The sequence below is a fragment of the Fusarium fujikuroi genome, chromosome FFUJ_chr08 (assembly GCF_900079805.1).
Source record: "Fusarium fujikuroi IMI 58289 draft genome, chromosome FFUJ_chr08".
Classification (NCBI taxonomy): Eukaryota; Fungi; Ascomycota; class Sordariomycetes; order Hypocreales; family Nectriaceae; genus Fusarium; species Fusarium fujikuroi.
The window spans coordinates 992,740-1,006,016 of NC_036629.1; the positions used below are offsets into that span (position 1 = coordinate 992,740).

Here is a 13,277-nt window from a genome sequence, read left to right on the forward strand (position 1 = left end):
CTTTCAAGAACTACGGGAACTCTTTTCATTTTTCCTGAAGTGTCTGTAACTCGTGCGTCGATTTCAAAATCATTGAATCTATGATAGATCTACTTCTGAAAACGGAGTTCAAGTTATAGTACAAGTGCCACGTCGATCATAATTTTCACCTACTATTTTCTCATGGGTAGAGAGAGCATGGCCTGGGACATAAGAGGCATGTAAGAACCGTAAATGCTTTCCTTGATGCATCTAGGATCAATTTCAGACTGGCCAAGAAGTTGAGAGGATTAGGACGGAGCTCAGCCAGCTCGAATTGAGTTTTACTGACAGAAAGGAGCCAGTATCGGTTGTCCAGGAAACTTTCAATATTCTGGAAAGGTCTTGCGGCCAATTGGGTTTTCAAGGCATCCTGGCAAGCGTTTGGTGTAGCAGAAGCACGGCATCAAGTCGGACCAGAAATGACTCACCGCCAACTTTAGCTTTAAAAGAAGCACTGGAATCATCTTAACAATAGCAAGTCTTTACCAACTACATTGTCTCACAAAATGGCTTCCGCATATAGTCAAGAGCAACTTTCACAGTTCTTCGATTATATCGATCTTCCCAAAGGGCTGCGAGGAGACCTCCGGCCTTCTTTGATGCTCTTGAAAGCCTTGCACACTCACTCGCTCGCTACGTTCCCATATGAAAACCTATCTCTGCACTATAATGCCACTCATAGTATCGACGTCGATCCTCAACATCTTTTTCGAAAGATGGTGATAGATAGACGTGGCCGCGGCGGTTTCTGTATGGAAATTGCGATCTTGTACAACCACATTCTTCGGGCTATAGGGTTCGATGCATATACTGCTGGGGTACGAACCCGAGGAAGACTCGAAGGTGTTCCAAGAGGGGACTATCCAGGCTGGTAAGTAGCCTACTGTATCTCAGCTGTTGGGATCAGACGAAGAAGTCAAATCTACCCATCGAGGAACTAGAAACAAAGTTTTCAATGGAGAGATAACCTCATGTTCATTTTAGACATCCTAAGCTGTTTGGCAATATGAATCAAACGCTGACCAGACACTAAGGAACCATATCGTGAATATCATCACTTTCCCGGATGGTAGCAAATATCATTCCGATGTAGCATTCGGAGGTGACGGCGCCACGATGCCAATGTCACTCGTTGACGGTTTAGTACACAAGAACCTTGGAACCCAGCAAATCCGACTCAAGAGAGATTGGATACCTCATCAAGTCCACAAGACAGAAGAGACCAAACTCTGGATCTATCAGTATCGAAACGGCCAAGACAAAGAGTGGACCTCTTTCTACTCGTTTCCGGGCATCGAGTTCTTTGCCTTGGATTGGGATGTCGTAAACTGGTGGATCAACACTCATCCAGATAGCCATCAGCCACGCAATGTATTGACTATCAAGTTTCTGCTTCGGCCTGTGGAGATTGAGGCGAGCTTCGAAGGGGAGATGGAGATTTATGGAAAGAGAATGCTCGTGAATGGGGTTGTTAAAGAGAATCTGGGCGGAAAGACACAGATCATCACCACTTGCAACTCAGAAGGGGAGCGTGTAGAAGCTCTTGAGAAGTATTTCCAGATATCTCTCTCCGATGAGGAAAAGGGCGGTATTCGCGGCTATGTGTCAGAGCTCAGAGGCACTACACCATAAATAAGACAAAAGTATTCCGTCAGGTCCAAAGATAAACACCATCAAGTCTTGAGAAAGTCCCACAGAGCACCTTCACCTCTCACTTCAACCAACTCACTCCCATCATCTCCAACAGCCATACTCCACAACTCCTGGCCATGTCTCATCAAAAGCTCATAGCCACCCTGTGGACTTGGCCGAAGTGTAAAGTACTCATGCGACTGATGCTTATCGACTCGGGCGATGAACTTCTTCCTCTCGTTGTGGCCGATGATAGTCCCAGAAACACAGTTTCGGAAGCCCAGCCATCTATCTCGTTCGATACACTCCCAGTGGAAGCCTCCTCTCGGGTTGAAGCCCTCACAAAGTCGGAGGTCGCCGTTGACGATTGTGATGACTTTGCCAGAGTCGCGATGGCGAATGATGAAGATGGCTCCGGGGTAGGGAACGGATTCAGTGTAATCTCTGCAGGTTTCGGTTGTCGTTGTGTGTGTAGGCGTGCCTTGGCCATCGACAGTGGAAGCCATGGACATGGTATCAATGAGATCCATTTCCTTACTCATGCTGATGATATTTTACTGTAGATAATTGTGATTGAGTTGCAGTGTTGAGGTAGTGAGATTGAGTGCATGTCCACGTAATGCGTCAGGCAGCGCTGCAAGAGAGCAACCAACCACTGAGATTGCTGCATCTTAGCAGCCCTTCCATGCCCCCTCAGCCGCTTCAACACCTGACAGTGAAGCGCTGGAGCAAGCAGTCCTATACAACGGCGAACATAGATCAGAAAATTACGGGCAGTGGCAATATTTATGTATAAAACATTTACTAGTTAAAACAGGTTTCTAGGAACAAAGAGCTTCCAGGTTTGCCCCTGGTACCTGAGCAATGCCGTAGGGTAACTAGTCAGACTTGCCCCAGACGGAGATGATCGACGTTCGCTCGGCAGCTGGCGAGCGACGGCCACCAGCGTCTTGACTTGTAAGTCATGGAGATATGTATGTATTGTAGATGTAAACAATATCTATTCATGTCGCGTTGCTGCGTTTGGCACCGTATCTTACGGAACTATTCCATGGTCTCATCAATGACCATGCATGCCCTTGACAGCCTGATACTCGCAGACAAGGCCCAACACCAAACCAATGCCAGTAACCAACCGCGCCGTTAGACAAACCGAGACACCAAAGTCCTAACAAACTCAAATCATCAATATCAGGGCAAGAATAGGGTGTGAGACAAAGACCCTGCATCAGTACAACCACCCAACCCAGCCACGACAGCATCTCTCGAAACACATACCCTGGACGATCCAAGGTCACAAGATTGAGCAATCAGTCATTTCTGCGCAGCCTTAAACGCCCAAGACACAAAAACTAACTCGCGCCAGGCTACGCGTGACCTCAATCACAAACGCCGTTTTAACCGCCCGCGTCGCATGGCAACTTGCCCCCCTCCCCTGTCATTATCGTGTCATTCTGATCTCTCGGGCTTCACAACAAAACCGTTATGCTATAAGTCAGTTACCCTCCCGTCGCATCCGCAAAAAGAGGGCGCCACAGTAGCACTCGTAACACGTTCTAGACCAACGGAGCAGAGCCTACGAAGCCAAGAACTGTGGCTCAGGGCACGAGGACACGCAACCCATGGATCCAAAGGGTCTAGAACGTCGCTGTGCTGATCTTGGGTATTCCCGACGAGTTCCCACCCTCTTGAGAACCAATCTACCCAATAGGACTCCATGGCTGTGCGAAGGTTTCCTGTGCCACTGCGCTTCGCTATTGGTTCTACGACAGGGCGCAACGGAGAAGGGCGATTGAGAGACCCCGAAGTAGAGAATGGCATAGTGCACGCTGGGGTACAGTATCGTCGTATTGATGGACATGTTCTCGAATTAGCCAGGAACGCTCGGAGCCCGGCAGGAGCGGAAAAGGGCTTAATTGAAGCAACGTTGTATGAATGCCGGGAGATCGATAACGGTCTTTTCCGGGGGGCGTAGTATTGAGTCTATCGACTGGCCAGAACACAACACTTTAGGTCAATGGCCAGACAAGAATAGCAGCATGGTCTAGAAACGCTGAGGCTACAGTAAAAGCACCGATTCAAATGTCTTTGTTGGCTTGCCCTCTGCGACTCTGCCCTGAAAATCAATAAAGCCAAGCCCTGCCTGATCCGCATCGGCATGCCCGAACTCCATCATGATCTGATAGAAAAGAGTCAAATGGAATAACTGATAAAATTACATGACCAATGCCTGAGGGTTTATCACGCGGAAACACTCGCTTACTCAAAACATCGAGGTTTTCCGTGAGTACAGTACCCGGGATGCAATCTGGTCGAAAGCAATCAGCTGCATAGTGCTCAGTTACAATGCATCAAGCACAGGCACCCATTGCCGCATCAAGGAACCTAACACAGACCACGGACGTTTTTCTAGAGTCAGGCCGAAACATATCAGTCACATTGGCCGAGCTTCTGGCCCAGATCTAGAGCCTCCCTCGTGTGATAAGCAAGACCAGACGGACCCTTTCAAAAGGACCCTTAATTTGTGAGGACAAAAAAAAGGGATTCACCGCTCCATAATTCTTCAGCCTTGGGATCACTGGGGCCTGTGGCTTGAAAGTCCATTTTGAGATCCAAGCTCTGCAAGATGGCGTATTCTGGAATACGGTTCCGTCGTCTCGCTTGAGTGCCATGCAATTTCCCGCAGAAGACCGCCAAGACGAATTCTAGCCCGCATGGGACTGCAGTCCTGCAATGCAACACCGTCTTGCTCTTGTCAGCGCTTGCTGGGGTTTGAAGGGATAGAAGAGAAAAGGCTTCGTCAGAAGATCGTGGCTGTGACAGGTGTACTGCTTAGAATGGTTTGGCTGGGATGGCTTTGTAATTTAATGATATGCAAAACACACGTTGCTCAGCATTGGATGGATGTCCAAGCGGGTCGATCATTCATCAAACTTCAGCTTTCAGGGACCTTTTGGGGCCCACCCCCAGTTCAAAACGCCAGTGAGAAAGGTCAAGAATAAGGCGACCCTGCCAAGCCAGTGTTCTAGACTCTTGAGTCTAACAGTCTGACTCTGACTCTGACTTTAAAATGGTGAGCGGCATTATTTCCTCGTTTTTGACGGAAATAGCAATTCAAGCGGAAAACAACAACGAAAAAAAAAAGCACCATCAGTCAGCAGTAACCTCAAGACCAGTGCTAGAGACAGTTAGTGATTTTAGACATGACACGGCTTGCCAAGCAATTCGTGATCGTCTGACAAAGAAGACACTGATCCGTCGCATCCGTCGGGGAGCTTAATTACAGCGCCATGCATCGGGCTCCATGGGAGATGGGAGGAGTTAGAATGCCGCGGCATCGCAAAGCAACGCAACGCAGCGCATGCATCGGATGCCATTATCGCATCAGATAAAACAGACACGCGTAAGGTTCTGTCCTACTCTAGTACAGGCAAAATGAGAAAACGGAGCAGAGGGGAAAGGGCGTGGGGTGGGAATTAAGAAATGGGTCATCCATATCCCCGATTTAGAGAATCTCCGTCTCGATCCCCTTGCAGCATTGATGAGGCGAGGCTACTCTGAGTGTATGTACATTTCCATTCCTCCATCTTTCATTCTGCGAGATCGAGAATTGTCTTTGAATATGGATATGTATGTCGATGTGGGAAAAAGCAAGGATCTCGATATCTGTGCAAAGAGGCCTGGCCATTGGTTCCCAGGAGCAGCTCCGAACGGGAGCACTCTATGACTGTTTATAACGAAAACGGACGCCCATCGAAGGTTTGGTAGAGCATCTCAGCCGGTGGCGTCGCCATCTCGATGTGGCTCCATCACTTGATGAGGGCGGGTTTTTAGAGCGTGTTCCAGATCGATCTACAACAAAGGGTCTTGCCTAGCTCCCAGGAACATTTCCCATCTACAGTTCTACACTAACTAAGCAACACGCTGAGGGAGTTTCCATTCGATGATATTACGACTAACTCAGAGGGGGGGTTTGTTGTGTGTCGCGCCATGCCATACCATATCATGGGCAATTGGTAATCTAGTCGTGGAATTGTGGGCGGCACGGCCATGGGCATTTGCTCAAAACCACCACTGAATGGCGGCCGTTTTGTGTCCGGATGATATGGATGGCTCTATCTATCTCAAACTCGAGACTGACCCATCAACCCAGTCTTGCCAGTTTAAAACGGTTTCTTCAAAGGGCTGAACGGAGCGACGCCACTCGTATTGGTGATCGATCGGGATGAGACAAATGCAGTCAGTGTGTCTTGATCTACGACTCGACTCGACTCAACCAGTCTACTTAAAACACATCTCGATGATTAATTCCTCTGTAACGAAGATCAAACAGATTCTCATCCCACACCTGAGCTGACTTGGCTGATAATCTTTCGATGAATCAATCAGGATCCTCCCTACCTACGTACGCAAGGTACGTTAGTCTAAAACCCCACATATTTATCCTCCTTCCAACTTCTCATCGGGACCATCGAAAGGCAAAAAATAAAAAAATGATAGACGATCGCGGGTTCTGATAAGCGTTCCCGCCCAAGCCCAGTCCCGGCAATCCGACGATCAATCAACTACGTCTCCAGTTTCACTCGCTGATCCGATGAGTATGTAAGTCTGGTTCCGGGCATCGAGAGGGTTTCGATCGCACGTGGGTGCTGCGTAGCTGTCGACGTCAGTTTTGCGATAAGCGCTTCCTTTGTGTCATGTTTCGAGGTATGAATTACGCGCGTGCTATGGACATTGCATCATTCAGACGGTTATTCACAGCTCCATCAAATACCACAAGTGCGTTCTCGATGTTCGGAACTGCTGGCTAGGCGACGATAATTTACTGCGATCGGGAATAAGTCAGACCCTGTCACCAATTTCGCTTTTAGGGATCATGATGAGATGCAGGGTATTGCCCATCGTCAACGGGGTCATGCAGACAGCCTAGACAAGAACAAGGCCGACGGAGACGCTCCGGTGCTTGTGAAGGAAGCTCGCGATGTCGATTGCATGCTAGAGTACGATGCCCATGGCAGTCGGATTCATGGGGGTGCTTTTGCCTGTCTCGAGTGCCGTGCCGGATGTGACTGGCACGACTCGGCCGGGTGTGATAGCGTGAACGTGAATGCTGATTGACACTCTGTTTCAAGGTCTTGGCAAAGCACGTTGCAACTTTGAGGACCAATCCAATGAAGCCGTAACGGACGACATCGAGATTGCTCAGGGCCGTTGCAATGTGTCCATGCAATGCCATGTCTTTCTTTTTCATGCTCAACAAAAAGGCATACTTGTACATATCAGCAGAGTGACAGCTCCAGAGCCAGTCGTCTGTCGTTATTCCCGTCCAGAACATTCAGATATCTCGTTAGAATGCTCTGGACTCTACCCACATCCCGTGAACCGAATCGACGACATATCGTCATTGAAACGGAATCATCTCCGACTAGTGGGATCTGGGTCATGGGACAGGAGAAACAGAACAAGACAGTAAAAAACCGAAGCTTCATGTCCTTCGATCCTGTTCTAATGGCCCCGACCAAGGTTCTCGTCTCTGTGCCCTGAAGATCGGAAATTGGCTGTGTCATCAAAGGAGTGGCCGATGGCGCTAGGACTGTTTTGAAGGCTGACTCCAAACGCCGGAACGGAATGCCCTGCCAAGATCTCCGTTCGCTAACTCCGTTTACCGCTTACTGTGATATCTCTTTAGCCATCCTCTTCACCTCGCTCAGTTGCATGTTAACAACACGGCTTCGCAAGGTCCCTTGTGAGTCACGGCAAGGGGCCCTGTAAAGAAGCCAAATGGCGGGAAGATGCACCCGAAATAGCAATTCATCCCAACACGATCCACAGACAAGAGACAGCAAAGAAGAGGAAGAAGAAGCGGTCATGAACATCATGAAACTTAACTCTACAGCATTGTATTTTCTGCAGCGGACTTTTCACTGTCAAGCCCAACGCGCCAATTTACACATTTCAACAATGCTCTATTTCTGGGTACACTAAACGCTAGCCCAGAGCCCAATCCAACGGTTCAGGCTCATCATGCAAGGACAGGGTTCTCGCTCTCGCTCTCGGTCAGAGTCAGCCCTCAAAAAGAATTATTAGGGGTCCATCATCTCTTCTGTCTGTATGGAGTATCATCCTTTCAAGCTCAACCTCAAAATACTGGAGCCCGCCGTAAGACCAGCGTTGCAGCCCTGAGTACTGAACGACCCGAATCCCCGGGTACGCGGTGTGCTGCGCTGTATCCGCACATAGCATTCTGCTCATCTTCCTCCCTGTGGATATTGGATCACCCCGGTGCTTAGATCGTGGTGGTGCCCGTAGTCGCGGGCGGCTCTGTTGTTCTGTTCTGTGATGCTGGGCTGTCTACGTTGCATCAGGTTTGAGGCTTGTAAGTGACAGCCATCCAATAGCGCCTTTCCATACGAGGACAAAACTTTGCAAATTACAATCCTGTCACAATGGAAGCTTGGCGGGCGCCCAATAGCGACTCTTTCATGTGTTGAGAAACAATAATACCGATTGTTTCTCTCAAAGTTATTCATGCGTTGACCGCGCATGGAGAAAAGAATCAAACTCTCTCATCGGATCCCGCGATATGCGTGAAACCCGCCCTAGGATTCAAGACTCCATCCAAAGGCCCGCCCTTCATATAATGTTGGTCGCACAACAAGGGTTGATTACTGCATCGCATCTACCTATTGCAATGTACATGCCGCCCGACGCGAACGCCATTGTTCAAATGTGACAGATGTCATGGATGCTTATTGTATCAATTGCGCGGCCTTTCGGCGCGGCTCAAGCGCCGCCATCCATTATCAATCACCATGGCATGGCATGCCGTACAAGCCGAAAAGCCCGTCACTTGGACATTCAGTTGAGACAAGAGGCAGCAGGCACCCGCGGAAGACGGGCGCACACAGTCAGCTCGATATGTCCTTGTCCTTTTTACTACCTAATTGATCCCTGTGGCTTTGTGCCCTTGCTGGGCTGAGCTGGCCGATCCGGGGTTATTTTAACGGTGAACTCAATTTCATGAGGCGGACCATGTTGAATTGTCGTACTACCGTCTGTCTACCGTACATTTGAGTCATCTTGCCAGAGCAACACTGGACAACTCATCTTGGTCCAAGCTGTAGAAGGTGAAAAGCTAGAGTGATACTCCGTACATCCAGCACAGGCACAGGGTCTTTTTGCACAGACTTTTGGGCCCTGAAGCTAGAAGCTTCATAAACATGAGACTCTACAATCTAATTTGCAGGAAGCTCCCACTGTGCAAGGAAGACCCCCGTTACGGGAGCCCGGAGCAACGATTGACAACAAGACATCTGATGCAACAAGCTTTATCTTCATTTGCATTTTTGTTCCTTTTTCGTGCCCGGGTTAAACAAGGCAGCGGTAGATACGTAGATTGCTGCCAAAAAGAAAACAATGCATGAATATGTTGCGCTGTACCTTTTTGTCTCTGAAGCTGTGCCGCGTTGTCGTCGTAAGCAGTTTTGAGCTGGTTCCTCCCGTGCCGTGAGAATATTACCTACAGTTCTGTAAGAGGTACAGCACATACAGGCATATCCGAGACATCAGCCAGCCTCACAACGGGATGAATTTGGGCGTGAGGTTAAATCTCGGGCGCTGCAGGGAATGGTAAGAGGATAAATTCTGGACAGTTCCGTAGCTACAGTCGGTTAATCAATTAGACACAGCGTGATGCCTCACCAACATGACCCGACCCGCCAGGTCAATCACAAGCCAAAACAAAAAAGTATCGAGATTTTTGGTGGTGATCCGTAAGCCCCGATAGATCGCATAAGCCCAACACAAAAGAAAACGGAGCATCTCAGGAAATTCGACAGGGGTAAAGGTAAACTAAACGGACAAGATGGAGATGGACGGGTTTCGCCTGGTCAGGACCCAAGACCTGACGTTGCATCGGCCAGGCCTGTTCTGGTATTGGGTTCGAGCCAAGCCACGCCCCTCCTCTCACTCCCCTGCCTCCTCCGTTTTTGACTCTGGGCCTGAACTGAACCTGAGCTTGCTCCGTCGAACACTGATTGAACGCCAAGTTTCAAGCCAAGGCTCAACAGCTCGAGAGTTGGTGGTTGCTGAGACAATTATCCCTCACCGAGAGCAGTGTTAGATAACAGCTCAGCTATGTCTAATGCTGGCATCCGCCGCAGTTGCAAAGTATGTATATACGTATCTTTTTCCAGGACTCAAATTGAATCGAATTGAATGCTGGTGCCTTGAAGAGGGGCGTGTGCTTGGACTTGGATGCTCCGTTTTGCTCGTCTTGGGCTTGGCACAATGTCTTGCTGCTGTTTCTCTTCGACCCGCTGCCGATCTTTACTCCGCGACACTCCGTCTTGCAAGACACCTCCATGGATGAGCAGTTAAATCGTCGATCCGCAGCAGCAGCAGCATCAACAGCTAAAGGAGACCAACCAAGGGGGAAAACCTACGTAGCCCCCAAGAACCACATACTGAGACTGCCCTGTTTCTCTTCTGGTGCGTGTGTGTGTTGCGTCCAATTGCTAGCAGGTTCAAGAAAAAGAATAAAGCCATTTTGATAAAAAGGCCTGCTCACCCCCCAGAAAAGCGCCTTGGAACCAGAACCTCCATCCCTTTTATGAAACGAATTTCACGATACGACTCGACTCGATACGACTCTATACGATACAATACAATAACCTAATACATTCTAGGCTCTCTCAGTGATAGCGATTGATTGATTGATTGTACACTCAAATAAACACACAAGGGGCCCCCTTCTACTCGTCCGTCCCAGCTGCAATCGACCGGACTAAGCCTCAGCCACCTGTGCTACAGTTCCAAGCTGTACCGTCCGCCCATACCGTACCGTATCTGTCTCTGTCTGTCGTCTACGTACACGACGTAGCGTGCGTAGCGTAGCCCTCCCTGGTCCCCAGTGCCCAGTCCCGTTCAGGCTCAGACAGGTCAAGACAAAACACAAGATACACCCCCCTCCCCCGGACGGGCCTGTTTTCAAGGCTCCAGAGTTCAAGAGACTAGGCCCCTGGTCGGTCTTCAATCCTTCTTAACCAGCACAGTCCCCCTTGAGGGCGAAGCATTCAAGCAAGAGCGAGCACAAAGCAGCATAGCAATTACATTACCAAGGCGCCAGCACATCCCCATCCACTTGAAACAAACAGAAAAAAAGGGCTTTAGCTTCTTTTTCTTCCTCTTATTCCTTGCCCTGACCCTTGCGGTACATCACCTCACCTCAGAATTTATCTATATTATAACCCGCCCTGTCTGCCCTCACCAACCTCGTCTCCATCATCATGTCTGCCAGACCTTCAAGTCACCACTTTGGTTCAACAAGCTCAACATCATCAACACCTTCTTCAGGCTCCGACTCAGACTCTTCCAGCTCAGGACACAGATACAGCATGGACTCAATCGCCCTCCCCATCGCCTCTGTCGAGGTTCTTCGCTGCATGCGATGCGCTCGCTCAGTTGAGGCTACTTCCACCGACGACGTCAGCACCATGGGAATGGTTCGCATCGCACACAACCTCTACTACTGCGAACGCTGTGCAAAGATGGTCGGCTACAAATAAATGAATCAACCAACACACAACAATTAAAGGCCTGAACACGAGTAACACACAACTACTTTCAGCTTTTTTTTTCCTTTCTTGGTGGAGGGAAACAAATCACATTGCGACATGGACGGTTAATCCCCAAAGCATTCAATGATTCTTCCAGCCAGCCAGCCAACACACAACAACCACCTTTTCGGCGCAAAGGAAATATGATATCCGGCTCTTAACCCCCCAGTGTGCCGCATGAATACATCCCCCTCCCGCCATTAGGGTCAGCCAGCCATTTCTTGCATTTGGCATACCCAATCAACACCAAGAGCAAAGCCATATATCGCCATAAGAGCATAGTTGATCATCTACATCAACATGCGAGGACGACCTAAATTGGCACCCTCTTAACAACAACCGAAGCAAACCCCAACGATACCGTCAAACCCCATCCTTTCAGCACCTGCAAATCTCAGGGACCAATTCCCATCTTTTTGAGGTTCAGGGCATTCGAGTGATTGGGTGCGGCATGTCCGGCATCAATGTATGGGTACCCCGTCAGCTTCCGGATCAGCACTTGTCAGGCTCGGCTCAGCTCAGCCCAGCCCAGCCCAGCCTGCGAGTGATCAACCCCTCCAAAAAGAGAAAGACTGCATTCACTGCCTCATGCGTTATGGATACCCCTGAGGCGCTGTCTTCTCAATTTTCATGACCACCATTTTGTGTATTTGACGACGACCTTCATGTATGGAGTTTTCTTTGGGATAGGATATACAACATTTGTCACACTATCAGTTTTCTTCTTCTTCTTGTATACCCACGGATACCCTGTTTATTGCCGCCGCGCGCTTTCGGATATTTTTGGGGTTATTTGAATGCTTTACTTGTTCGATTCTCTTCATCGTGGTAGATACACGCAAGACCACGGCCTGGTGCCTGGCATGGCTTGAGCTTCATGGGCAGGCTATTTTATCTATATACTTGCCTAAACAATTTATCAAAAATTACCATATCATATCATATCACGTCATATCATTGTGTCTCGTGCATTGTGCTCTCACACCAATCTCATCTGTGTCTTGCATGTTGGTCATGTAGTCAGTTGGTGGTCATTGACGCCTGACCTGACCTCTCACAGTCCCAGTGCCTATCTAACTACAGGCTACAGCAGCAGTCCTCGGCGCTACGTGCCGTCTCTCGCATTGCTAGCACGTATTTACATCCGACCAGGGTCGGAAACACTGCCATTGGCTATTTCGTTCCCAAACGGTGATTGCCATTTTTACCCTCCCTCTCTCAGAACCAATCAGAGACTGTCCAAGAGGAATTTCAACTCCAGACTCGATGCTGGCTGCCGAAAGGTCACATACCAGCCGCTGACGTCTTGGCTCGCTCCCCAACTTCTCCGTAATCATTTCTCTTGATGCAGACCAGAGAGAGAGCTCCGTTCTCATAATCTGAGTCTGAGTCTGGCTTCATCGATAGGAATGAGAGCGGAGTTGGGAATGGAGACATGGCGGTCTCGCTTCGACTCATTTCACTTTATTCTGAGACTCTGAGACCTGTCCTTTTCCTTTTTCGCCTCCCCCTTTCTGCTCTTCTCCGCCTGTCACTCCAGGTTTTATGCCGGCTTTGGCAATTCTCCTCGGTTAGGGTTTTTAACAGAGCCCAGAGCAACTCCACTATTTCGGTTTACCTGCTTATTTCTGCAGATTTAGTGGAGTCATCAAGTTCCATTCAATATCTTGCACCCGTACCCGCAGCTGCAGCTGCATTTTTCCCCCTACCTCTACTTCCCGCCTCGTTCTCTTTTGAGGCTATTCCCACTGTCCCACTCGTCGTGGTCTAGAGCCGTCTCGGAGATGCGTCGAGATTACGACGACGCGACGTGACATGGATATGAGTGCCCTGAGAACAAGGCCAAGACCAATCGATCCAATAGTGCAGTGGTGCCGCACTCACATGCAGATTGGCTTGCGATCATTGCATAAACTCTATGTAATATCTACCTATACCCGTGTCACGATGACACTTGAAACTCAATCAGTTCAGTCACACTTGCACTTGTGCTCGCCCTTACAAACC

General features: G+C 49.1%; 4 protein-coding genes; 2 read left to right on the forward strand and 2 right to left on the reverse strand.

Annotated features, from left to right (window-relative positions):
- Positions 1-527: 527 nt before the first annotated feature.
- On the forward strand, positions 528-1,653 carry FFUJ_12145 (related to arylamine N-acetyltransferase; the record flags this gene model as incomplete). XM_023581716.1 has 2 exons in its annotated part: positions 528-892; positions 1,056-1,653. 2 exons carry the CDS (start codon positions 528-530, stop codon positions 1,651-1,653), a joined length of 963 nt encoding a protein of 320 aa, XP_023434371.1.
- A 41-nt stretch (positions 1,654-1,694) lies between these two features.
- On the reverse strand, positions 1,695-2,195 carry FFUJ_12146 (uncharacterized protein; the record flags this gene model as incomplete). The annotated part of the gene is made up of 1 exon (XM_023581718.1): positions 1,695-2,195. The coding sequence occupies one exon, from the start codon at positions 2,193-2,195 to the stop codon at positions 1,695-1,697; it is 501 nt and encodes a 166-aa protein (XP_023434372.1).
- An 8,745-nt stretch (positions 2,196-10,940) lies between these two features.
- Positions 10,941-11,219, forward strand: FFUJ_12147 (uncharacterized protein; the record flags this gene model as incomplete). Its single annotated transcript, XM_023581719.1, has 1 exon — positions 10,941-11,219. The coding sequence occupies one exon, from the start codon at positions 10,941-10,943 to the stop codon at positions 11,217-11,219; it is 279 nt and encodes a 92-aa protein (XP_023434373.1).
- Positions 11,220-12,488: 1,269 nt separating this feature from the next.
- FFUJ_12148 (uncharacterized protein) lies at positions 12,489-12,707 on the reverse strand (the record flags this gene model as incomplete). XM_023581720.1 has 2 exons in its annotated part: positions 12,489-12,505; positions 12,563-12,707. 2 exons carry the CDS (start codon positions 12,705-12,707, stop codon positions 12,489-12,491), a joined length of 162 nt encoding a protein of 53 aa, XP_023434374.1.
- Positions 12,708-13,277: the final 570 nt, after the last annotated feature.